General features: G+C 43.5%; 1 protein-coding gene across 9 annotated transcripts in view; it reads left to right on the top strand.

The window, feature by feature from the left end:
* The window catches only part of arid1b (AT-rich interactive domain 1B), a 123,285-nt gene that overhangs the window by 9,428 nt on the left and 86,635 nt on the right, over positions 1-27,222 (top strand). For 6 of the 9 annotated variants that reach the window (XM_060917993.1, XM_060917990.1, XM_060917988.1 and 3 more), the window contains exon 2: positions 17,069-17,275. In XM_060917993.1, the coding sequence (XP_060773976.1) occupies positions 17,069-17,275 (207 nt within the window). Of the gene's footprint in view, positions 1-17,068; positions 17,276-22,451; positions 23,801-25,657; positions 25,676-27,222 lie in introns of those variants that run through there. The other 3 variants (XM_060917995.1, XM_060917994.1, XM_060917996.1) reach the window with 2 other exon arrangements.

Genomic DNA, 27,222 nt, shown 5'->3' with positions numbered 1-27,222 from the left:
CGCATTCAAACTGATTCGAGCCGTGCCGTCCAAAATGGCAGCATCACATGACTTGGTCACGTGGGTGAAATACCTCAATAGAGCTGTATAGCTTGACATTAATGGTAGTCCGACTGTCCGGGACAACCAAATGTTTGGTCCGGACAAGTCAAATCCGGGCGGCACGGTGGTGTAGTGGTTAGCGCTGTCGCCTCACAGCAAGAAGGTCCTGGGTTCGAGCCCCGTGGCCGGTGAGGGCCTTTCTGTGTGGAGTTTGCATGTTGTCTGCGTGGGTTTCCTCCGGGTGCTCCGGTTTCCCCCACAGTCCAAAGACATGCAGGTTAGGTTAACTGGTGACTCTAAATTGAGCGTAGGTGTGAATGTGAGTGTGAATGGTTGTCTGTGTCTATGTGTCAGCCCTGTGATGACCTGGCGACTTGTCCAGGGTGTACCCCGCCTTTCACCCGTAGTCAGCTGGGATAGGATCCAGCTCGCCTGCGACCCTGTAGAACAGGATAAAGCGGCTACAGATGATGAGATGAAGTCAAATCCGCATCTGCCTGTCGGACGGGACAAACTTAATATTTGTTGAAAATCACCATTTTTATAATACAGTATTTATTCGAGAGTTATGTCAATGAAGTTCCAACAAAACAAGTTCAGTTACCTCAGTGATCCGGCCACGCTATAGTTTATGAAATTCCGGGGAAGCTGAGTACTGTGTGTGTAAAAATAACCACGTTGTAATATCTAATTATAGATTATTATACTCAGTTCATCAAAATCGGAGAAATGGCGATCAAATACTTCAATGAAATAAATATCTGTGGTAAATCTTCATTTCATTCGGACAGTCGTCATATTTTTCTTCTGTATGATTCACATTAACCATCACAAATGTAAAATATTTCGGGGGAATTTTACGACGGTGCTGAATTCACTCATGGTTTTTCATTCACAGCGTGATTCTGTCCCCCATGTCCAACTCATTTTTCTTTCAGTTTATTTCATCAAAAGAAATTGAAAAAGACAACAATCCCAAAAAGATAAAAGGATGAGCAGAAATCAAACCGTCATGTGAAAAGAAAAGGAAACGTGAGTTCCTTCCAAAGTGACTCAAAAAAAGGAGTTTCCTTTCACCTCAGGACCAGTGTTTCCTAATCTGCCTTTTTAAAATTAATTTATACGTCACGTTTTCCTGGATTAATCAAGTTTTAACTTTATTTCCTCCAGAAGCTTTGAATTTGGGTGAGTTTGACTCGTAAAACTGCAGATCAGATCATGGATACTGTTCTTATCTCATCCGGCCGACAGGTGATGAGTTTATGCCATCGTGTGTTGTTCGTCCACATTTCACGAAAATCACAACTCCTCCCTCAGTTCTTCACCAATTCTGATTCTTTCTGGCATGAAGGTAGGGGGACCTAGGGTGCAGATAACTTCTACCCAGATTTGCTTCATTACAATTATTAATGAAGTTATGGACTAATTAAGCCTTAATGAGCAGTTCAGCAAAAATGGCTTCTTCTTGGTCAGTTCCTCGCTGTTTTGGATTCTTTGTGGTAAATAAACTAAAAGCTGAAACTGAAGACATGCTGAACACCTGAAAGACTCCCAAAACTTCATTAGGTATTCTTCACGCATATTTACAAGAGAAAAACATACCAATGGACATCAAAAAGCTGGAAGAGAGACACACCGGAGAAGTAAAACTTCTGTGCTAGCTAGCGACTGTGACGATTTGTAAACAAACATGGCTTGCAGGTTTGCGTCATTAAATATTGGAAGCTTTTGAGAGAATTTTGGCTGCCAGGTCACTGCATGCCGTTGTGTGTAGCTGTCGATGTTGATTTTAAAAGTAATTCCGTAAATTACACAGGGAAATGAATCCTTAAGTCTGAGTGAAAAATACTGTGGCAAGTGTGCAGCGTGGAACAAGAGTCTGGAGACAGAAATCTTAGTTTCTCGGTTGTCAGCCTGTGCTACTGATGAACCCTACACCGGCTGGAAGGTGACTTCACTGCTGCGCTCACGGCGCCAATTTGCGGGTAAGCTCGCGTTGGCCTTTGAGAATGCTGATATGAAACGTGTATGTATTTCTGTCTTTTTATCGTGGTCTATCAGATGTATTCTATTCAGCTACTCGTCTTCAACTCGTTCAGTATCATGCTAACTGGATGGAATATATCCGATGGACCACTTAGTGCCACCCAATATTACTTGAATATTGTAAATACCATCTCATCTCATTATCTGTAGCCGCTTTATCCTGTTCTACAGGGTCGCAGGCGAGCTGGATCCTATCCCAGCTGACTACGGGCGAAAGGCGGGGTTCACCCTGGACAAGTCGCCAGGTCATCACAGGGCCGACACATAGACACAGACAACCATTCACACTCACATTCACACCTACGGTCAATTTAGAGTCACCAGTTAACCTAACCTGCATGTCTTTGGACTGTGGGGGAAACCGGAGCACCCGGAGGAAACCCACGCGGACACTAGTCTGGTTAACACCAGACCATATCACAAGTGAAATATGGTCTGGAATCCGCCTATTGAATTTCTCGTAGGGGAGGTGTGGTTTACGATCGTCAACGGCCGTTTATTGGACGTTGCAAATGTCTATCATTTGGCGTATACGTAGCCCATGGCCAATCATGGCAGTTGTACCCGGTGACGTAGTTAGAGCGACGAAGAAGACAAAGAGGCGAAGAAAGACTGTAACGCCAAACGCTGTTCTTTTTTTAAAACAAACTTTCGCTCTAAACTATTCAGAACGGTGTCTAAAGCTTGATCGAAAGTTTGGTTCGTATCGCTCGCCGCCATGTTAAATGTGATCCGTAAACAGTCCCAAATAAACTACAAGCTTCCGTTTGTCGAGTAGTACGCGTCACCGTCTTTCCACCCCTCCCCGCTCTCTGATTGGCTCCCTAACTCAGGCGAGCCTTTAGACCATAGTTTCCATGCTGTCTTTTCAGATCGGAACGATTGTGCAAAGCAGCATGGGATTTCCCAGGCTACGCGGAGAACATGCAAACTCCGCACAGAAAGGCCCTCGCCGGCCACGGGGCTCGAACCCGGACCTTCTTGCTGTGAGGCGACAGCGCTAACCACTACACCACCGTGCCACCCTTGTAAATACCATATTATTTAAAATACTGTATTTATTTAAATATTGTATTACATACAGGACACTTTTTCAATGGAATAAAAATGTGTTCTATTCCCTTCTAGTGGGTTTCGTTCATTTGGTTTGGTAGCATGCAATATTGTTAGCGTATCACTTCACATATCAAAACAATTAATCGATTTCCTCACAAGTGACACACTGGGGAATGTTATTCGATGTCCCGGATGCAGCTTGTATGAAGAATGAGTGTTGTATTTCCCAGTAAAACGCTCGTGTCTGTATAATGTGGCATAAATGTTTTTTGTCTTCTAAATGTTTTAAAGTGATTTTTGAGATTTTGAATTCAGCATTAAAGCTTAGTTTTATTATTATGTAATGTGATATTGATGATGGTTTGTCGTGTACAGTAATGTGCATTACGAACATCACAGTATGACCAAATAGACTGTCTGTATAATTTTTCAGTCCACTAACTTGATTGGTCGAGTGGCGTTCCCAAAGTGCTGATAGTTTCCAGAATGGCACTGGGACATTTCACTGCCTGTATCACTCCACTCGTCTGTGTCCTGAATGTAAAATTCCACTTCCTTGCTTGAAACGGTTACTACGGTAGCGTTAGCGACATCGTCAGCGGACGTGACAAATGATACTTTTCAGGAATTTGACTTAAAATATGAAAGCTCGTCAGATGAAGATGAGAAGGAAGACGAGATGCCTGTTTTACGAGGTACCAAAAGTACCTTTTGAGAACAGGAATGTACAAATCGTTGCGAGCTAGCTCGCTAGCCAACTAGCCGACATGCTATAAAGTGAGCGCGGGTTCAAAAATAAACAGAAGAAAATGTCAAAATATCGTGTCCAAAATGTCACTCACTCGATATTAATTTCTTGTTTGTCACTGTTATATGAAAGCAGCCTCACCCTCGAGGTCGTGCCGTTGTAGTGAATATCAGCACGGCTGTGATTATCTCCGGCACGCCGACTCCGGAGTCACAGCCGTGCTGATATTCACTACAACGGCACGACCTCGAGGGTGAGGCTGCCTTTAATTATCGCCACTTGCCCAGCTGATGTATAAAAGTCAGTCGTTTTGCTGTTGTCTCAGTTTCCATGCTCTTTAATAAGTATCCTGATTTGTGTACTAGTTTATTATTAGGCCTGTAATGATGATTGTGATATTTAGAGCTCGTTAAAATTAGTCGTGTTTGTGTTTCTAAATTGCTGGAACCTGAACGCATGGTTACGTTTTGTTGGTGGTTGTAACGAGGGTGAGATTTAATTTCTAGATATACGAGTGAAGAGTTGTCGAAGTTGTGAATGATCCAGGCTTTGTGACGTTTTTGTGGTGGCAGTAACGCTCACTGATTATCGTGTCACACTTTGAAGCATCAACAGTCACAGATTTCTGCCCTGTTCTGTCTCGGTTATAAAACGTTTCTCCTGAGAGTTTTCATGGCTCTTTTTAAAAATCTTCATTACATGACGTTAATGGCGTTTAGCCGCCGCTCTGCTCTTATCCAGAGTGCCGTGAACGTGTCTCTGTACAGTGGAGCGCTGTTAACACGGTAGATGTGTGATGATTAATCGATCACTGATCTATCAATCCATTTCAATCAATGATTCAAAAATCGATTAAAATTTAATGAATCACGATTCACTGATGATTCACTAACTGATTTCATCCTGATAACCCATGATGCATAATAAACTTTGACAAATGGTTAATTTTAATTTTGATATTAAAAATTCAGTTTGGTATCCGGAGCTGTACGTGGGCGCGCCGTGTTTGTGGTTGCTATAGCAGTCTCGTGAGATCATGTGTCGCTTTGCGAACAACATGGCGGACGACTCGGAATTCCTGAAGCCGCGGGCTTTTAAAAGCCCAGCTTGGCAGCGTTTCTTACAATCTCCGTGCCTTATGTCCTCTCTGGACAGTGAACGCTGAGTCTCACGAGGTGATTTTCACTTTAACACAAATGAGTGTATTTTTGTGTTTTAAAAGATTGAGACAAAAGTCATGAAGTTTTCATTGCTTGTTTGTTTGTTTGTTTGTTAGTGTTTCGCGGTTTGAAAATTAAAATGTGCCAGAAATGACTGAACTGTGATAGTCATAATTACATTCAAAGTCCGTGGAGTGACTGGAGTCGGAATGAAGATTCCAAAGGCAACACGACTTGGTTTTTTTATTGCTCTATGTTTCCAGGCTGACAGTTAACAGGATATTGACAATGATTTGCACCAGTTATAAAATGGAGGACAAAAAAATGTGAATCGGAAGGTCAAAATCATGATTCGGATCGAAGCGTGAAAAAACTGAATCGTCGCACCTCTAGCAGTTGGGATCCAAAGAATCCGACCGTGTTAGGAGTGAATCCGTTGCCCCTTTTCCACCAAAGCAGTTCCAGGGCTGGTTCGGGGCCAGTGCTTAGTTTGGAACCGGGTTTTCTGTTTCCACTGACAAAGAACTGGCTCTGGGGCCAGAAACACCGGTTCCAGGCTAGCACCAACTCTCTGCTGGGCCAGAGGAAAGAACCGCTTACGTCAGCGGGGGGGTGGAGTTGTTAAGACCAACAACAATAACAAGACCGCAAAAGATCGCCATTTTTAAGCAACGAGAAGCAGCAGCTGTACAAACGCGAAGTCATCCATTATTATTATTATTTTTTTTAAGATTTATTTGGGGCTTTTTTTCACCTTTATTGGATAGGAGAGTGTAGAGATAGGAAATGAGCGGGAGAGAGAGAGAGATGGGGAGGGATCGGGAAATGACCTCGGGTCAGAATCGAACCCGGGTCCCCGGATTTATGGTATGGCGCCTTATCCACCTGAGCCACGATGCCCCCAAGTCATCCATTATTGTTGTTGCTGCTGCTGCTGCTGCTGCTTCCGTGTTGTTTTTGCTTCGATATTCGCGCCAAGGTTTATGGAAACGTAGCGACGTAACTGACGTATACAGCAACGTAACTGACGTAGCTCCGCGAGCTATGGAAAAGCAAACTGGTTCTCAGCTGGCTCGCACGTGGTACGTGTTATAACGGTCCAGAGAATGTGGCATGGCTCGACAAGAAACTGGAAGAACTACAGTTTTTTTTTTGTTTTTTTTTTTACCATACTGATGACTTTTTTTAATAGAAAAAAAAATGTGTTGACTGTCAGCGTAACAAATGATGTCATAAAATTTTTCTGCCGGTGTCTCAAATATTTTACTACTACACCGCTACTGATACAAACACTCCATTCTTATCCAGAGCGGCCTGGGGAGCATTCGGGGGCCCGGTGCCTTGCTCAGCCGTTCTGCTGGTCCAGGGAATCAAACCAGCAACCTTTTAGTCCCAAAGCTGCTGCTTTAATCTTTAGGCCATGGCTTCCCTCATGTATATAGCGTGCTGAGGTGTTTTCTCGTACATCTCAGCAAGCTACATAAATATTTTCCTGTGTTGTAAAGAGGTCTGTTTAACATTTTCTTCCAGACAAACCTGTGAAGTTTTAATATCCATGCGTGCTTTCTTCTGGTTACTTTCCTTTTGCAGAAGTGTTTCTGTGATGCTACATGTTGATTTTCCTTCAGAAAGTATTTTTCTGTAAGTGTGTGTGTGGGGAGAGATTTAGAGAAGGAAAGAAAATTGCGGTGCGCCAGGACATCGGTTACTGACACTCAGACTGCTAGTTTAAAGTGCCTTCACAGGCGTTCTCAATTGCACACATTTTCTGTAAGTGCTGCTTCAAATTGCCCCAAATTTGGCCGTGATGTGAGAAGATTAGCTTGGATGGCTCTCGCTCGTTTTTGGCGAATTCGGCTCACTGGAGAGCGAGTCGCACTCGCTCGCTCGCTCACTCGCGTGCTCTCTCTCTCTCTCTCTCTCGCTCTCTCTGTGTGTATGGCACACTGCCCTGAATTTCTGCACTTGCCAGCTTTTACATGTTGTCTTCATCCCAACGAGGTCACGAATGACTGCCCATGTGTTTGCACGTTTATCACACTGCTGGTCCAGCAGGGTTCTGCTTTAAACACGGCCTCACCTGCACCGTCACACTTCACCCTGGATATCCCTCAGCGTCACTGAATCCTGGAATCTGATTGGTCAGAAGTTGTCGATTGACTTGACTTTCTATAATGGCGGCTTGAACAATAATTACAGCTGCAATTCAGATCATGGGTTGATATTAACACGCTCGATTTAATACATTAGACTTTTAATCCGAACTGCTAATTCACAGAGTTTGTATGGTAGACGCTGTACAGGAGTCTAATCCAAATCTAATAATAAACAGATAAAAAAGGTGATTTAACGAAGAATAACATTTATTTTTTTCGCGGTCTGGTTTCCATCAAGTCCTGCGCTCTGATTGGCTGGCGAGCAGGTCTGTATCCTACAGTACGGACCCTGGTTACGGACCTCTGGCGACTCGCTCGTTCACAGCAACAACAAAAAACATCGTAGCAGTTTTTGTCAACATTTATTTTCGCATTTCTCAGGAGAATCGCATTAATTTTACAGCATGGATAGCGATAACGACAGTGCTCCCAGCGAAAGCGAGTTTTACTCCCCTGAGGAAGAAGAAATAAAAGAAAACATTTCAGGAGAAAGCTAAAAACTGTAACTTGCTAACGCCAAGCAAAAACATGGCTGAATCCTGAATGACTTCTATTTGTATAAATAGGGGACTACATAGGCAGCAAAATGTAGTGTTTTTCCTGCCATGGAAGTGCACTTGTATACCGAGGAGGAAGCCATTTGCATTACAGCCGTGAATGAGGATTCAAAATGCCGGCTCGGCTCAGTTTTCCCTTTCGGGCGCTCTCGTTTTCTGTTAGAATTTGGTAAAGAAAAAAATAAATATATTATTTACCGGGGCGGCACGGTGGTGTAGTGGTTAGCGCTGTCGCCTCACAGCAAGAAGGTCCTGGGTTCGAGCCCCGGGGCCGGCGAGGGCCTTTCTGTGTGGAGTTTGCATGTTCTCCCCGTGTCCGCGTGGGTTTCCTCCGGGTGCTCCGGTTTCCCCCACAGTCCAAAGACATGCAGGTTAGGTTAACTGGTGACTCTAAATTGACCGTAGGTGTGAATGTGAGTGTGAATGGTTGTCTGTGTCTATGTGTCAGCCCTGTGATGACCTGGCGACTTGTCCAGGGTGTACCCCGCCTTTCGCCCGTAGTCAGCTGAGATAGGCTCCAGCTTGCCTGCGACCCTGTAGAAGGATAAAGCGGCTAGAGATAATGAGATGAGATGAGATATTATTTACCAGCTGAAGGTTGGTCTGTATGGTGAAATACCGTGACCTCGGCCTTGAATACTGACCTCTGTCCAGAGGGCCTCGCTCAGTACTTTCAAGACCTCGGTCACGGTATTTCACCATACGGACCTCCCAGCTGGTAAATAACATGTATATCTTTTGATATGGTGAAGTTTTCTCTGAAGGGATGGTTTGAAGGAATCTCCAGTGTCAATCTTTTTCAAAAGACCGTTTTTTCCCCCTCTGTTTTTCCAACACAGGAAAGTCCTCAGTTGCAAGTTTTCAGGAAAGAGGGACGAAAGGCTAATGAAAGGAATTTCACCAAACTTTCACCATTTGTGCTCTTTGGGACAAACATGAACTGATTTAGATTTTGAGGTTAAAAGGTCACAGGTCAAGATTACCGTGAGGTCAAATGTCCATCCCCAAATCACAACTTAATAAGGCGTGTAGTCTACCAGGCGGAGGCATCCCCATCGACACCGCTGGCGTCGAGTTCTATCTCGTTAAATTAGTTTCAAGGACGGAGAAAAATCAATGCTTGTGATTTAATGGCTATGGAATGAACTTGAAGCATTCCATAACTACAAGCAGTGGGGAAAACAGCATGATATATTGGTCATTAGCTACTAAATTAAAAATGGTAATGGTTAGCAAAGTGCTGAGGTTTAAGAGGAATAAACCACTTCAGGATGTGCTGTTTTTCATAAAATAATAACGGTCAGGGTGATGAGAGTAACTCTGCTTTGTGTCAGAACATAACACAATGCTAGTCTGGCTAACGCGACAAAGCTCTCTGAGCTATTGGTCTGGCCAAGATATTAAGCCCAACCGTTTCCCAGAGCCTGTGGTTGACCCGCCTCCCTGAAATGCCTCAGTTTGCTACTGGTCGAAGCCAGAAAAGGCTGTGACGAAGCTTAAACCAATCACATCACTCTTTCCTCTGACGTATGTGACACGACGGGGCTAACTGGTAGATTAAACTCTTACCGAAGCCGGTCGGGAGCAAGGCGAAAACGTCCTTCCTTTCAATAAATACCTCCAGGGCTGCTCTTTGCTCTGTTTTCAATGAGAACTTCCTGTTGAATGCTTTCAATACAGCATCTATGCGTAATAGATGCGGAAGCGTGAATGAAGCGCTTCCGGCATAGATTCTGTAAATAATCTATGGCTTCCGGTCGCAGTTCTACTACGTCAGTGCCTTGAACACGCCTCTACCCAGGGCCGTTGGAGATGCTCAAAGTTGATTGGCTCCCGATTTTTCGGGAGCTTGGAAGAGCTGTAGATAGCTTGCCTGGCCAGACTAAGCTCGCAACAGGCCCTCGTGTTGCGTCACGCTTAGGATGGGCGGGCCCAGGCTAACACAATGCCACAGTTATTGATTATTTTTCCATAGTGGTACGTCCTGTTGTGTTTTATTCCTTACGTCACCTCTTTGGTGATGTTTATTAGCTAGTTAAGACCATGCTAGCGCTTATTAGCTGCCTGCCTGCCATTTCTGTATCACATACATTCAAATGGTGTTCACTACATTTACCAAACAATTTCACACGAACTGCTCATTCTTGTTTTATTCATGACTTCACAAGTAAAAGTTTGTTGACGCAGCGTTAACGTTTTTTTCAGTATGGCAGTACATGTGGAAATTTGGTTGCTAATCAGTGCTAAGTGTAATTATGGTGCAAGTATTTTAGTTATAAAGACTTTTTTTTCCCTGTGGGATTTCTCAGCATATCTGAGGAAAATGTCGATATACCTGACAGATTTGTTGCTATATAAAACGTGTTGTCAGTCTGCTCAGCCACTGCGTAGCTTGTGTTTGGCCGTTAGCTTCCACAGCATGAGTTTATAACAATAGTTTAATGTTTTATTGACGCAGCTTCTATCTACTTCGGTGTTTATTAGCTGGTTCAGGAAATGCTAGCTGGCTGTATTTAGCTGCCTCGTCCCTGTCAGATCAGACATTCAGGTCGTCTTGTGTGTTCAGTGTATTTATGAGAAAGTTGTTACCTGAAGTAAACATGTTCGGTGGCTCAGACTGCGGATGGCGTGGGATGAAATGATTCTCTGTATGACTGGCTATGTGGAAGTTTCTTGAGCAGTCAAGGCTAAGTGTTGTTCTCCTCATAAGTCTTTTCTTCATCATTTATTTTGCCGCTGAGTGAAAGTTGAAGAAACCAGATGGTTAATTGTGGTTTTAAACTATTATTTATGGTCAGAACTTGAACATAAACATGACACACACTTGCCAAACAGCGGGACGTCTGACAAATCTGAGGTAGTAGAGCGTTCTGTCAGTAACTAAAGCTCGTACAGTATGCAGGGCTTTCCTTAAAGCAGGGATAGGCGGTGCTCCGCCGTGCTGTCACTCGCACACCAAAAAAAAAAAAATCAACCATAAAATTAATAATGCACAGCACTTTCCGCACCTAAATATCTCCTATTCTCCTCTGAAAATGAGTGATAACTACAATGTGATATGTAGGTCTCGACTATCCTGGGACTCGACCCAGAAGTGAGAATAAAGGGTTTCGCTGTGTGCACTGACTGCCATTCGCAACCAGAAATAAAACTATGTTCTAGGCACTGGTCAGTAGATGGCGCTGTTGCGTGATTTGCCCTTGATTCTGTTCCTGGCATCCTGGAATTGGAAATTGAAGAGGTGTGCGCCGAGGTGTTTTCATTTCAAATCTAATTTTGTCCCTTGCATATTTAACAAGGTAAAAAAAAACCCAGCAAATGTAATAATGTTGAACTGTGCCTCAACCGGATCTGGACGCCACCGGAATGCACCATTTGAAGTCTCTGAATTTAAAACTTGCCAGTGGAGCATGCCCCCGGACCCCCAGCAACCTTCACGCCGGGCCAGCCCTTACAGACTGGGCTCCGTATCAGTAGCATCGCTGAGACGTATATAAATGTTCCCTTGGGAAAAGCCCGGAGTGTGTATGAGACAAGGATGAGCTTGTTAGTTTTCTCAGTTTATTAATACTGTTGTTAGAACTTGTGCATTTCGGGTTATAACGTTTGGAATACTAAAAGTAAACTAGGTACATTTTTCATTCAGTTTGGTTAAGTTTAATATTTACCTCGGCTAACTTTGTTGGAGGAGGTTATGTTTTCAGCTCCGTTTGTTTGTTCCCAACGTAACTCAAAAAGTAGTGATCGGATTTGGATGAAGTTTGGTGTACAGCTTCAGTATGCTCCTCGGCTCAAGTGATTTGATTTTGATGTTGATATATGGCTTGGAGGAGGTGTGAACTCTACTAAGTGATTAATATTTTGTTCCTATCTAGACTTTCTATTTTATTGTGTTCACTGCTTTCCATTCAGTGGTTTGCTGGCCGAGCGTGGCGCATTCGGGCGTGGCTGTAGGGTGGCTTCATGTTGTGTGGGGTTTATTTTTTATTTTATTTTTGAGCCTTGCATCCTTGTTTGGGTGCACAGATATTTTGTATTTTACATATTTATATACTGACGACAACTCCTTGTTTGATTTGTCGTCTTTCCTTGCTTTCTCTGAAATTATTTTTATTTATTTTCAAATTTAAAAAAAATATATTGTAAGGAATAATTTGTCCGCTTCATTTTTGGTGGCCTTTATCTACGGGAGGTTCATTCGTGTTTCCAGGCTCCCGTTAGCACCTGTTATTTATGATGTTCTTTTTCTTTATTCTGTTGTTGTTGTGGTTTGTTGTTCTGGGCTGTAAAATCATTAAAGTAAAGTAAGGGAGTGCCCTTTGAGTTTATGTCTCGGTAATTGTGTATTCTTCCTTTAAGACTGCTCATGCATTTATGGCAGTTAAGCTGCTGAACCGAGGAATCGGATGGAGGCGAGACGAGCTGCGGAGTCACGCGGTCCTGTCATGTTTCTAGTTTTATGTTCTCCAGCAAAGAAAGCTGAGTGGATTTGACCTGATTGTGACATGTGGAATAAAGGGGTTTTATTTATTTATCTATTTATTTAGTGTTTTCCAGCTTTTGATCAGCCATCGAGTGGATGATTGATTGTAAAACTCCATCAGTTGGACGCGTGTCGGCTGTGATGAGCAGCTGGGTTGCATTTACTGCACCAGCACAATAAAGAGACAGAGAATTGTTTTGTTCTGCTCAGTATGCCAGACTCTTTGTACAGGCGGTTTGGAACGTGTTGAGTGTTTTCGCCGACAGTGTAAATCAAATAAAATCTAAACAGTGGTCCAATTATTAAACCAAACAAAATACAAAACTTTTTCAAAAACATTCAGCGATGTGATTTTGATTATTGAGTCATAGACTGGGTTTGATCACATTTGAATAAAAATAAATAATAATAGTGAGTTGTAGTGGTCTCGTACGCGGCTGATGCGTGACTTCAGATCGTGTTTTTTTTCATTGAGCAAAAGAGAAAGCCGTACTCTGTGATTTGGTTTTCTCTCTAAATGATAGTGTGACCCACTCCAGCAGTTCTTCATGCAGCAGCTCCGCCTGACCGTGACGACGTTTTTCACAATCGACAGAAAATCAAAACGCAGCCTCGCCGACAGTAAAGGCAGCAGGATCCTCTCAGCACGGCGCCTAAACAAAATGTCACTTACCCAGACTTCAACACTGCGTGACGTCAACATCATATTCCCGATCTAACCGTGGAAGTGAATTATACATGAATATTATAACCATGTGGAGGATGAAGGACAATTATATCAAACATTTATTATATTTATATCAAGGAAGATATTGCAGTTATAACCGTCATCGTTTTACCGCCCACTGAACTGCTATTCCTGACAGTTATTTGGCAAAGCTATTTTCCACACCATGAGTTTCTGAAAGTGGTCTTTTTATCAACACGTATTATGTTTATTCAGTAAAATAAAGTGTCTTTCAAAAGTATTCACCCCCCCTTGGTGTTTGTCCTGTTTTGTCGCATTACAAGCTGGAATTAAAATGGATTTTTGGAGGGTTAGTGCCATTTGATTTACACCTGTCGACCACTTTAAAGGGGAAATTTATTTATTTATGTATTTATTTATTTTAAACTGTGACACAAACAATAATTAAGATGAAAAAGCAGAAATCTGGAGTGTACATAGATATTCAAACACCCCCCTGCACACACCTTGTCGAGCCACCTTTTGTTGCAAGTCTCTTGAGGTGTGTCTCTATTAGCTTAGCACATCTAGCCACTGGGATTTTTGCCCATTCCTCAAGGCAAAACTGCTCCAACTGCTTCAAGTTAGATGGGACGGGTTGTGTTGGTGTACAGCGATCTTCAAGTTATGCCACAGATTCTCAATTGGATTGAGGTCTGGGCTTTGATTAGGCCATTCCCAGACATTTAAATGTTTCCCTTTAAACCACTCCAGTGTAGCTTTAGCAGGATGTTTAGGGTCATTGTCCTGCTGGAACGTGAACCTTCGTCCCAGTCTCAAACCTCTGGCCGACTCAAACAGGTTTTCCTCCAGAATTGCCCTGTATTTAGTGCCGTCCATCTTTCCTTCAGTCCTGACCAGCTTTCCTGTCCCTGCAGATGAAAAACATCCCCACAGCATGATGCTGCCACCACCATGCTTCACTGTAGGAATGGTGTTCTCAGGGTGTTGGGTTTGCGCCACACATGGCGTTTCCCATGATGGCCAAAAAGATCAGTTTTAGTCTCATTTGACCAGAGAATCTTCTTCCATGTGTTTGGGGAGTCTGCAACATGCTGTTGGACAAACTCCAAACGTGTTTTCTTAAGCAATGGCTTTTTTTTTTTTTCTGGCCACTCTTCCATAAAGCCCCGCCCACTCTGTGGAGTGTACGGCTTAAAGTGGTCCTATGGACAGATACTCCCATCTCCACTGTGGACCTTTGCAGCTATTTTAGTGTTCTCTTTGGTGTCTTTGTTGCGTCTCTGATTAATGCCCTCCTTGCCCGGTCTGTGAGTTTTGGTGGGCGGGGCCTCCTCTTGTCAGGTTTGTAGTGGTGCCATATTCTTTCCATTTTGCTATAATGGATTGAATGGAGCTCCGTGGGATATTCAAAGTTTGGGATATTTTTTATAACCCAACCCTGATCTATACTTCTCCACAACTTTGTCTCTGACCTGTTTGGAGGCTCCTTGGTTTTCATGTTGCTTGCTTAGTCGTGTTGCAGAGTCAGGGTCCTTCCAGAACAGGGTGATTTATACAGACATCATGTGACAGATCATGTGACACTTTGATTGCACACAGGTGGATCTTAATCAACTAATTATGTGACTTATGAAGTGAATTGGTTGGAGCAGCTCTTATTTAGGGGTTTCATATGAAAGAGGGTGAATACTTATGCACACCCCAGATTTCTGTTTTTTCATCTTAATTATTGTTTGTGTCACAATAAAACAATAATTTTCCCCTTTAAAGTGGTCGGCATGTTGTGTAAATCAAATGGTGCTAACCCTCCAATAATCCATTTTAATTCCAGCTTGTAACGTGTTTAGTTATAAGGAAATAAAACGATCCTATTCGCAGATATTTTGCCCGAATGCTGGTGAATGGTTAATTCCACACACGGCCTGGGATTTGAAGAATGAAGTGAAAATGCAGCACTGAATATCCGAGTCGAGTTCTGAACTGTGCTTTGTTTATCATCTGTCTGTTTGGAGCTGGCTGACAGGAAAATTTGTAAAACACTAAATCTAAGACTGTAATTTTATTTGGTGAATCAGACACCAATCATTTTAATTAAACAGGACCTGAGCTGTGATTTTGTCAAATTCACCAGTTAAAAATGTTTTGCATAACCACGCCCCTTATAAAGATCCTTCAAAACCTCTATATCATAAACATTTTTATTATATAGACACCGGTGTTTTACTGGAAATACTCCGCTCAGATTTTTCATACGAACTACATCCGGGACGCTGAGTGATCCATTTCTCAATATTTTCACTCGAGAGGAAATCAATGAATTGTTTTGATAAATTTGGGGACTTTGTGTTTGTGAATGTGTCGATATAATAAAAAGAACATCACACATTGGTTTGAAGATATGAAGTTTATCTTCTCGTGTTGAAAAATTCACATTTTTCATCTGAAATACATCGCGGATCTGAGAGACAGATTTAAATAATACTGGCTGGCGCGGAGTGGTCTATCAGATATATTCCATTCGGTGAGCACGATACTGAACGCGTCGAAGACAAGGAGCTGAATGGAATATATCTGAGTGGTGTAGTGGTTAGCGCTGTCACCTCACAGCAAGAAGGTCCGGGTTCGAGCCCCGTGGCCGGCGAGGGCCTTTCTGTGCGGAGTTTGCATGTTCTCCCCGTGTCTGCGTGGGTTTCCTCCGGGTGCTCCGGTTTCCCCCACAGTCCAAAGACATGCAGGTTAGGATTGTGTGTGTGTGTGTGTGTGTATGATTGTATGAGGACCCCGTTGAAAAGATGGTCATGGTGGTAATTTGAGATTGTGAACTGTGCACATAATTGGGCTGTCCTAAATATTATTATTATTATTGGTGAAGTCCCCTTCCAGCTGGTGTAGCGTTCATCAGTAGTGTTAGCGAATGCTAATAAAGCGCTCAAGCCAGTGCTATTGAGAGCTACAGGCTAACGACTGAGAAACTAAGATTTCTGTCTCCAGACTCTTCTTCCACGCTGCACGCTCACTACAGTATTTTTCACTCAGACTTAAGGATTCATTTCCCTGTGGAATTTACTGAGTTACTTTTAAAATCAACATCGACAGCTACACACAACGGCGCGACCTGGCAGCCTGATGCTAATCCCTTACAAAATCCTTTACCCTGTTGCTGTTTTGGTGTCTGGCTCAAGTCCCAGCTCGAATAATAACGGCTCACCGCTGCTTGTAAATGTGCGTAAAGAACATCTAATGAAATTTTGGGAGTCTTTCGGGTGTTCAGCGCATCTTTCTCTTTCCCAGCAAACAAAGAAACGCTTCTGTGTATGCGCAGCAGAAAACTTTCTCATCGAATATTCACATCAGCTCCAGCGTGTGACGTCATGTTGCCTTGACAACCGTGCAATTTCATAAACCATACTCAACGCTCATTCTCCATTGGGTAGAGTGACGTAATACACATAGGATAAGCGATATGCTAACAATATTGCATGCTATCAAACCAAATGAATGAAACTCGCTAGAAGGGAATAGAACACGTTTTTATTCCACAGAAAAAGTGTCCTGTATGGATAATAATTCCCGATGTTTCACTCCGATGACGTCACTCCCAGTGTTTTCCTGCTGACTGGACACACGTTGTCAAAATGGTGAACTGGTTCATGATTAAAATTCTTTTGATTAACTTGTATTTATTTATTTATTTATTTATTTATTGTGGATGTGTCCATATAATATAAAGAACATTCCACAGTGGTGTGAAGAGATGAAGTTTATCTTCTCGTGTTGAAAAATGTATCCATCATTAGCTGTGCTCCCTGGTGATGTATACGTTCATCACTCAAAGATGAACTTCATATCTTCACACCACTGTGTAATATCTTGTCTGAGCAGCAGGTGTACAAGTGTAAATATACACCGTTTGGATCACAGAGGTCTTGAATTTCGTTAAGAAATCGCGAGTTAGCCGGAGACGTCCTGTAACCAAGAGTCCAGATGAACATCGTTGTTTTAAACTGTTGAACATTTATCAGTGGTTTATCGGCAAGATTTGGGAATTGGACTCTTAATATCGGCTGTTCTGTAGCGATTAGGGCGTTCTCTGTATGTTCTGTATGCTAATCATTGAAACTCTTCACAGGTGGCACCTATAGACGCCATGGCCATGAAGCGCTCCCAGCTTTACAGCATGGCGAACAGCCCGTATTCGCAGCAGCAGCAGCAGCAGCAGCCGGGTGGAGCCTACTCCGGTCAGCCATATGGAGCTCCAGCTCCACACAGATATCCAATGGGAATGCAGGGGCGTGGCCAAGTTGGTCTGGGAGCTATGCAGTACCATCATCAACAGGTACGGACAGTTCCCAGCGTGAAGACCGACCGGCTTTCTGTTATTGCTTAAGCGTTAGGATTGCGGATTGTCAGAGAGGGAAACTGGATAAACCTGTTACTGTGGCAGATGGTGCTGGGGTTTATGCTCTCACGCTAGCGGGTTCATCACTTTCACAGTTTACACGTCTGTGTAGGTTTGTTCATTAACACTAGTTATCAGTACATACTGTACGCCAAGTCATATGCTCACTGGCCACTTTATTAGGAACACCCCTCCATCCACCTGCAGTTCTGTAATCAGCCGATCCCTCGCCAGCAGCACGACGCATCAAATCCCGCAGATACAAACCAAGAGCTTCAGTTAATGTTCACAATGTTCAAACATCAGAACGGGAAACACTGTGATCTCACAGTGTGACTTTCTCTCACTGTGGTCTGGGTGTTGGTTTGATCCAGATGGACTGGTTTGAGTATTTCAGAAGCTGCTGATCTCCTGGGGTTTTCACACACAACAGTCTCTAGAGTTTACACAGAATGGTGCAGAAAACAAAAAACACTGAGCGAGTGAGCGACAGTTCTGTGGGTGGAAACAAACGCCTTGTTGATAAGAGAGGGTCAGAGGGAAATGGACAGGAAGGATATAGTAACTCATATCATCACTCTTTACAACCGTGGGGAGCAGAAAAGCATCTCGGCATGCAACAGCAGAACAGAAGAACACATTGGGTTCCACTCCTGCAGCCAAGAACAGGGAGCTTACAATCAACAACATGTTCCTATTAAAGTGGCCGCTGAGCGTAGATAGAATTATGTGGTAGTTTTAAAAACCAAAATGTCCCATATTTTAGATTCTCCAGCGTTTCCCTTGATGACGCTTTGTACACGATTGTCATTCTCTTAAGCAGCTTCATGAGGGAGTCGCCTGGAATACTTTACAATTAACGGCTGTGTCTCGTCAGAAGGTCATTAGTGGACGAGTTTTGTGCCGCCTTTAATATGTTTGAGATTGAAGAATAAATAATAGAAATACAGTAAATATCACAATTCAACACCACAACTGTAATAATCCGTATTCTGTCAAGAACCAAACCGCTAAGTAAAGAGAAACGACATCCATCGTTACTTTAAGACATGAAGAGACTTTTAATTCATACAAATAAAGAAACAACAGTGAATTTGAAGGTGTGTAAACTTTTGACTGGGACTGTACAATACCGTCAGTTACACAGAAGTGGTGTTGAATTCTCGAATCTGATTGGTTGGTTATTTTTCTGTAACCGCGCCTCAGTTCCTTCCTTCACACGGTATGTTCTTGTTTCTATAGAAACGGCATGCACAGGGACCTGTATGTTGAACCTGCCACGTGAACGGGTTTAACGTTTTTGTAAGGAACGTCCAGTGTCCTTTCTGAACATCTACTATGTTAACACATGACGTGGCGTTTTTTAGTGAATTAAATCTGGGCAGGTTGGTGTGGCGTATGAGCAGTTAACCCTGATCTTCAGCGTGGTTACTCTAAAGGCTAATTTATGCTGACAACGCAGTCCTCGCAGATGGCGTCGCAGATGGCGTCTGCGTAGCCCCCCCACCTTTGCAGACGCTCTGCGCGCACCTCCCAAAAATTGTGACCACCGCAGAAGCCTCGCAGACAGCGTCGTAGACAAGAGGGCTCTGATTGGTCCACTCTACATCCGCTGTACACGCACTTCCGCTTCCCTACTTTCCTGGTTTGTTTTGTTTTCACGACCGCCATTTTTAAAAACACGAGCGAAGATGGAGCAGCATGAAGAGCGGTTGATCGAGGAAGTGAGGAAGTACGTACATCTATACGACTCCAGTTCTAGTCATTATAAGTAACCGGAGGATAAACACTCCACTAACCACACCCACCAACTACTCCTAGCGATTTCGCGACTTCACGCCCCCTTGCGTTGTGGCGGTGAATAACATCACGCACGCCTATTACTCCCCGCTCAACGATAAATTACAACTGTCTGCGAAAAGCTATCTGCGAAAGCCTTGTCGCAAGAGCATGCAGAGGCCCTGACTCTTTGCTTTGCATCACCACCATATTGTTGATTTGATTATTTTTCTATAACCACATGATCATATATGTGCTTTATTCCTTATTTAAACATAGTACAAACAGGAGCAGGACCAGACGAGCCGCTGCATCCGTAGTTGCACTGTTTTTTTGTTTTTTCTTCCCGTTTACACTTTATTTTGCGAGATATTTGTCGTCTTAGACTTCTTACTTGTCCTCACTGATCTGTGATCGTGTGACTACTCAGTGCGTTTACATGCACATCCAAATCAAGCTGCTGTCGGTAATCGAGCTAAGGGTCCCAGCAGGGTGCCAGAGAAATCCAATCCTACACGCACACAAGGAAATCGAGCTATTGTGTGAGGTACATTGTGCACCCGAGCCACAGGTGGCGCTACACGCCCCATTGTGTTGGTACACTTCTGGTTGTTGTCATGAAGAAGAGCTATTCAAGAGTGTAAACAAAGTTATCAGTTCCGTATGCATTGTTTAGCCTCTTGATAATCTTTGGCTGCTTCTTCAGGAGCCAGCCAAACCGGGTTTTGGTCCCTTGGCCCCATGGGCAGGACACAGGGTAGACAGTTGGGTGCTAATGGGCCGTGTAAGTGTAGACTGCATAGTGCTATGAGTTTGAAACGCAATTCAGCTTCAGGCTAACTGCATTACAGCGTAGAACAACAGGTTACACACCACATCACCAGTACATTTGTAGCAGCATGCTATATGGTAAATCTAAAATACATTTATTCTGCCTATAAATCGCATGGTATGAAACAGTAGTTTGGTCGACTGGGAAGTAGGCTACTGTCGCAGTCGAAATATCGCCAGTCTAAATTAGCTCTTGTTAGCTGCAGAAACTCACCTGATTGAGGAGTGAATCCGATGTCCACACCGTTTTCAGTGGCTTGCGACAAAGGTCGGCGTCCAAGCAGCTCCTCGAGGATGTCTGCAAAAGGGCATGACTGAGGAGCTTGTCTGATTGATTATTCTTCTTGGCTCTAAAATAAGCCTGTTTCATGTGCTTCCAGCGTACACGGATCTGCTCCGGGGTCCTCCTGTAGCCTGCGCTGGCCAACCGTTCCTCCACTTTCTTGAAGAGGTCTCCATTGCGCGTTTTTCTCCCGTCCATGCATTTTAATATATTCAACTCCTTAAGCTGAATGAGCATGAACTCTGTCTCCTCATTGCTCCAGAAGTGCACGTTTCTGCTCGCCATTTTCTCTTCTTCGTTCGTTCGTTCGTTCTCCTTGTTCCTCCTGACCTCTTCTGCTGCTCGCTACTACTACTGTTGTCATGCCGACCGAGGCTGTTGTGTTTCCCGCTTGTGGTCTCGTCACTCGTCACTTCCGGAAGGGGCAGTGCTGAAGTAAGTAGCTCGACTACGTAGCTCGATAGGGTTTACATGCACTAAGTAGCTCGGCTACAATCGCGTAATCTAGGTCGCGTAGCTCAATTACGAGAAATCCAGTTCGGTTCGATTTCAGCCAAGCTAAGGTGTTTCCATGCCATTTAGAACTTCGATTTCAGTCGAGCTACGGCAGAAATTCGATTTTCTCTATGTGCATGTAAACGCACTGACTACTGTTGAATCCTCGTGCAGGTGGCACCAATTTGTGCAATCTGTAAATTTCTCTGTTTTTACAGAGTAGCGGAGTGAATTCCACAAGTAGCTGAGCATGAGTAAGAGATGATGTACAGTGAGACAGTCGTTAGTGCAAAATAAACCCTGACGGGGTTCACGCCAAGCGTCACGGGTTTGAGTCTCCATGAAGAGGTTTATTTTGCATTATTATACAGCTCAAGCTACTCCCGGTAAAATTGTGCGCTCTGATTGGTTCCTTGGTGGGCGAGTTTTCCCATAATGCCTGTGGGCGATTACAGACTTTCTTTCCAAGGCGCCGGTTTTCAGTGTTGCAAAAACCAAAATGACAAATTGGAAATCGAAACCGAATCAAAAGCGGCTGAAACACCGAACAGTCAGAGTTATTCATGAAAAGAGCATGAAGAGCGTTCAGAAACCACTAACCGAAAGTCAGTTTTGAATCCGCTAGCCGTTTATTCCGCATGCGTGACTCAACTACGTTACAAATATGATGTGACTGAAAGCAGCGTTACGCCTCATTCTAATGACGTCTATTTTAATCTTAGAAATAAAAAAGCCAGATAATAAACTCCTCCTTATTAACCTCACTTGCTCAGTCTGTACTGTAAAGACCTCGCGCTCAGTTAGTCAGTAGTTAATAAATAACGACCGGCTTTCTGTACGTTATCCCGGCTACTCACTGAACAAATCAATTTGACCCAAAATATTGAATAAAAGACCTGGCGACTTGTCCAGGGTGTACCCCGCCTTTCGCCCGTAGTCAGCTGGGATAGGCTCCAGCTCGCCTGCGACCCTGTAGAAGGATAAAGCGGCTACAGATAATGAGATGAGATGAGATATTGAATAAAAAATATTTTTATTTATTTATTTTTTTGGCTTCCACTAAAGACACTGCCTATAGCACCGATCTGTTATTCATACAGCGCAACAACCAGAATTGAGTATTCAACAGTGTAATAAATAATTTTTTTTCGCGGTCTGGTTTCCATCAAATCCTGCGCTCTGATTGGCTGGCGAGCGGGTCCATATCCTACGATACGGACCCTGGTTATGGACCTGGCAACTCACTCGTTCACAACAACAAACATCGTAGCAATTTTTGTCAACATTTATTTTCGCATTTCTCAGGAGAATCGCATTAATTTTACAGCATGGATAGCGATAACGACAGTGTTCACAGCGAAAGCGAGTTTTACTCCCCTGAGGAAGAAGAAATAAAGTAAAACATTTCAGGAGAAAGCTAAAATCCTCTAACTTACTAACGCCGAGCAAAAACATGTCTGAATGACTCCTATTTGTATAAATAGGGGACGACATAGGCGGCAAAATGTAGTTTTTTTTCCTGCCATGGAAGTGCACTTGTATACCGAGGAGGAAGCCATTTGCATTACAGCCGTGAATGAGGATTCAAAATGGCGGCTTGGCTCGGTTTCCCTTTTCGGGCGCTCTTGTTTTCTGTTAGAATTTGGTAATCAAAAGGGTTTGGATGTAGCTTTTGCTTACTTATTTACGTTTATATGTGGACATAGTGACTCATGTTTCAAACTTGTTCTACACCGTGCTGGCTCGCGGGTTTGGTTCGGCTGCGCTGCTCTCTGATCAGATCGGGTGAAAGCCTGCGCGCCAGGTGACTCACATCGAGTTTCCCAGAGCAATCGCCCCGGTCACGGCGGAAAGATCGAAATCAGCACAAAACGTTCTCAGCCCCTGGTGTGAAGGAATGGAAAAAGACACGCTGCCCAAAAAACACATCGTTCCTCAATGGTCATGGCATAATGAGCTCATCGGAGGCTTGAGGGTTTATGTAATCTCTAACCTCGGCGAGGGCATTGTGTCAGCAATGCTGATGATATTTTCACTCTCGCTGCTCCGAGACGACAATAATAACTTTTATCTACTGCAGGATTAGATGACCAGAGGGCATCACTTTCCACAAGCTCACGTGAAATTGGCCAGTCAGATGCCAGGGGAACCCTGCTGTCATTCATACGGACTGGCCTCACACACCGGCCTCTGATACGGGCCAAAGTTTTGAGATGCTAGTGAAGTATAATACGCAGAAACAGAAAGCAGTCTGTTTAACCCTGCAGCTAATGTCGATGAAAGCATCAGGTTCTTTCACTTCTAAAGCTTTGTCTGCTTGAACCGAACCTTTTTCGCTTTGTGGCGTTTCTCTGCGCTGCTTTAGGCAGGTGAGAACACAGCGATCTGACTTGGGTGTGGACCAGAATAACTCGTCTGAAAGCATCTAAACAATCCGCTGCCAAGTCCAACCTGGTGTAATTACAGTGAGGGAGTGAATCGACTCGGCTGTGAGCGAGAACCTCGCGTGTGGAGTGGGTTTAGTTCATCGATACGATACGATATGATGGACGCTGTTGAAAAGAACATGCTGTTGAGTGTTCTGGATATTTGGATCTTCAGGAAAGAAACAAACCCCAAAAAACTTTGGATGTGATGCACAACTTTAACGCTAGTTGTTGTTTTGTGATCTCCATGTGAACTTGGCAAAAGGTTTCTTTTCCTTTTTCCGTTGTCGGTTTTGTGACCAGTAAATGAAGTACTTTTCAGCCGTACACAGTAGATCTCTCTCTTTAACACTTACTCCATGAAATCGAGTCGTACATGAGCCGATAGCTGTAATCCACATCCGACGAGGTTGAGTGGAGTAACGCTCTTATTCTATCCACATTCAAGTCAAGTTTATTTTTTAGTGCTTTTAACCGACACTGTCACAGAGCAGCTTTTCAGAAATTTAAAGACTTAAAACATGAGCTAATTTTATCCCTAATCTATCCCCGATGATGAAGCCTGTGGCGAGGAAAAACTCCCTCAGACGACATGAGGAAGAAACCTCGAGAGGAACCAGACTCAAAAGGGAACCCATCCTCATCTGGGTGATTACAGAGAACGTGATTGTAACTTATTTTTTTCATTCACTGGATTTTGAGAAACGGAGCTGGGTTTTTTTTTTTGGCGCAAATTGGATAAATAAAAACTTTATACAAAGCGTCTGACAAATAATTTCCGTGTAGAATGTAAACAAACCGGCAAAATGACAGGAGCCATTTGTGAAAAATGTGATGATAATTCTTGGGGAAAAAAAAGAGACTTTTTTTTTCTTCCCCACCATATTTTGTTGCCTTTTTTTTTTGTATTTTTTGGGGTTTTATTTTCGAGTAGAGTTTTTATTTCGTCCTCGGTTGGTTCAGCAACACGCACCACCATTTTGTTTTTCTCTACTCACAGTATATGAGCTGATATCCTAGTAGTAGAGTAGCCAATCAGAGAGCACGATTGCTCATATCCAGTGAATGTGGAGAGAATAATATTTGTCGTGTTTTTGTGTGGTCCGTTAACGAGAGTCTCATTAGTGCAATATCTCAAGTGAGTGAGTGGATAAAGGATGGATATGGAATTAGTTTCATAACTAACAGATGACCTAATTGGGTTTTGGAATTGATCCAAAGTCAGAGCAAAGTCAAAGGTCTGTCTGAAATAGTTTCTTTTCAGTAGCTTCCTTCCTGTTTGAAGTATATTTTCAGAGTATAATAAATTATTTACAATAAGGACTCGAGCTGGTGTTGTGGAGGCGTCGCTGTCTGAATTCTACTCGTGTGCTTTGTTGAATTATGTGCAGTTTGAAACCGAACTAAAAGAATCAAAGCATTACTGATTCAGGCTCAGCAAACGAACAGGATGCGTACCAAAGAGGTGGTCGATTCCGCTGCTGTAAGGTGTTGGGACTGTTTTCAGGAGGAAGGATTTATAGCTTTCCATCACAAGCGTAGTCAGCGTAGCCCAAATTAAACGTCGAAGCACCTCTTCATCCTGCTGGTGCAAGGATACGTCAGAACTAGGGATGCGAAAACTAAAAAAAATCTTGACCGACCACCGAGCCTCATTAGCCGGTTAAAGTCGGTTAACCTATGAGTTTAAACAGGGATGCAAACGGCGCGCCTTTTAGTGGACGCCGCCTTTTTCACGGCTGAATCGTGCAAAGATCCGATTTTTTTGGGGGGGGGGGCGTTGGAGTGTCTGAATAATTTCATCAGAGTAAATTCTGTATGCTCAAAGGAAAGCAATCGGATCTGCGCGATTCAGCCGTGAAAAAGTCGGCATCTGTGCCTTTAGTTTGTGTGGAGAGATGTGATCTGCAGTAACATGCATTGTTGGCTACAGACCGAAACATACTTTCAGAACGCACTGGCCAAGGCAGGACGAAACTCCATGTGCCTTCTAATAATAATTTAAAAAAAAAACAGAATAATAATTTGTAAGCTAAAAAGCCTGTGTCTACACTTTTCTTTCGCCGAGTGGCAGCTGTGTTCAACTGGGGCGGGACATGACTGAATGGGTGTTTCTGATTTGTCAGCTGTCTTTAACTGGGGCGGGAGGGCGGGACATGACTGAATGGGTGTTTCTGATTCGGCAGCTGTCGTCCTTACACCGCATGGCATGCCCCAAGCGTTTACAACACAGAATTCCAGGTTCTCCGCTCCAAAATCGGCAGCTTCAAAACGATTGATTTTTTTTTTTTTTCACCGACAACCAAAAAAAAATTAACCGGTTGATGTTGATTTGGTCAACCACCGGTCAAACGGTCATCGGTTAACATCCCTAGTCAGAACCATTGGGAGATGTATATAATTTATGCATTGCTTTAGTGTTTTGTAGAACCTCTTAAACATCATCTCATGTTCCTCATCCTAAGATCTTCACTATTAATGTTTTTGTATTTTGAACGTTTATTGATGAGACTTCCATTGTAGGTGAGTGTGAAGGGAACGGGTTTTTCTGTTTTCCTTCAGCATGTCTGTTCTTGTCCATGATTCACTCACACACACACACACACACACACACACACACACACACTACAGATGTGCAGTAGATTTGATTCTTGCAGAACCTGTGCTGTAAATGGTCCTGATCCTCTGTTAGTTATAAAGAGAACTTTAATGTGAAGCCTCCAGGCTGCGGCGGTTCTTTAAGTGAAGCCGACTGTTGTGTGTAACTGCAGCTGTATCCGGATACTCCGTGTGCACTCACCTTGTACCTTGGTCAGGTCTTCATCCATCTTGCGACGGGTCTGCCTGCTCACAATCTCTTAATCGTTGTTTGGCAGAACGTGGGATTCGGTGCTGTTTAGCTCGATCCAATGCAATAAGCTTCCCCATCGCAATATCGTAATCCTCTCCTACATACAGCTCAAGATCGTTACTCAGCGTCTTCAGGATGGTTATTCTTGGGCGTCCAACACTTCTAGAGCCATGGGTAGGAATTTAGGGAGCTTGCCATCTGACATTCGTGCCACATGCCTAAAGTAAAGGTGATCGCAGTAGCTTGTGCTGATTCCCAGGCTGCAGAAACCAGTTCTTCTTATCTCAAGGTTCGACGTGTGATGGTGGAACCGTACCTTGAGGATTAGGGCTGTTATGATGGAAGGCATTCAGTCGCTGTAACGCAGCCAGGGTTAGGGTTAGCACACGATGCTCGACCGATCTGGACGTTAAGGTCCTCATCAGTGGAGCCATCGCTGGAAATGGTGGATCCTCGGTAGAGCGGAAATGACTCAATAATGTACAAGTCATAAGAAAGTGGTCTCTTGTGTAATATGCACTAACATGGGTTAAAGCGAGTAGCGAGGACACGATTGGGATGTACTCCGCCGCCATCTTGCCTGACCTTTGACCCGACTGCTCATGGATGACGTACTGTACACTGCATCTGCAGAGATGTTTAAACTAATTCCTGATGCTTAAATTTGTATATCAGACACCTCTGGAGCTCTGCACCAACAAACAGGCTTCGCTTCAGTCCACCATCATCGAGCTTTCGATTTTTCCCCAGGGGAATTCTTCTTCTTCCTCTTCTGCTTAATCTTCTTTTTCCTTTTCTTCTTCCTTTTCTTTTTCCTCCTCCTCTTCTTCCTCCCAGCTGAATTAATGGAGAGTGTAGCATGTTTTCTCACACTGCGGATGTTGATGGTCCTGTTCAGCTGCTCAGAAGCGATCGGCACGCTGCTGTGGCGTACTGTACCCCGCGCAGTAAGGTCACCTGACCTTTGATCACGTTCCTCTGTCTTAAAGCAGAGCGTATCTGGTTTTATGTAAGTATGGATTAAAAGGACGTACTCCTCCATTGTGTGAGTGTGCTGGACAACGATTATGAAACATTTCCCTGTACTGAGAAAAGAAGACTCATGCAGCCCTTGTTTATTCTAAGGGCAGTTCATCAACTTTTAATAAATAAATGTTCAATGCAAAGAACATAAATCTAACAGTAGGAAGAGACGGATCTACAGTCCTGTGCAAAAGTC

The sequence above is a fragment of the Neoarius graeffei genome, chromosome 3, assembly GCF_027579695.1.
Source record: "Neoarius graeffei isolate fNeoGra1 chromosome 3, fNeoGra1.pri, whole genome shotgun sequence".
NCBI classification, from domain to species: domain Eukaryota; kingdom Metazoa; phylum Chordata; class Actinopteri; order Siluriformes; family Ariidae; genus Neoarius; species Neoarius graeffei.
Note: the sequence above shows the minus strand (reverse complement) of the source record. Positions and strands in the feature narration are given on the sequence as shown.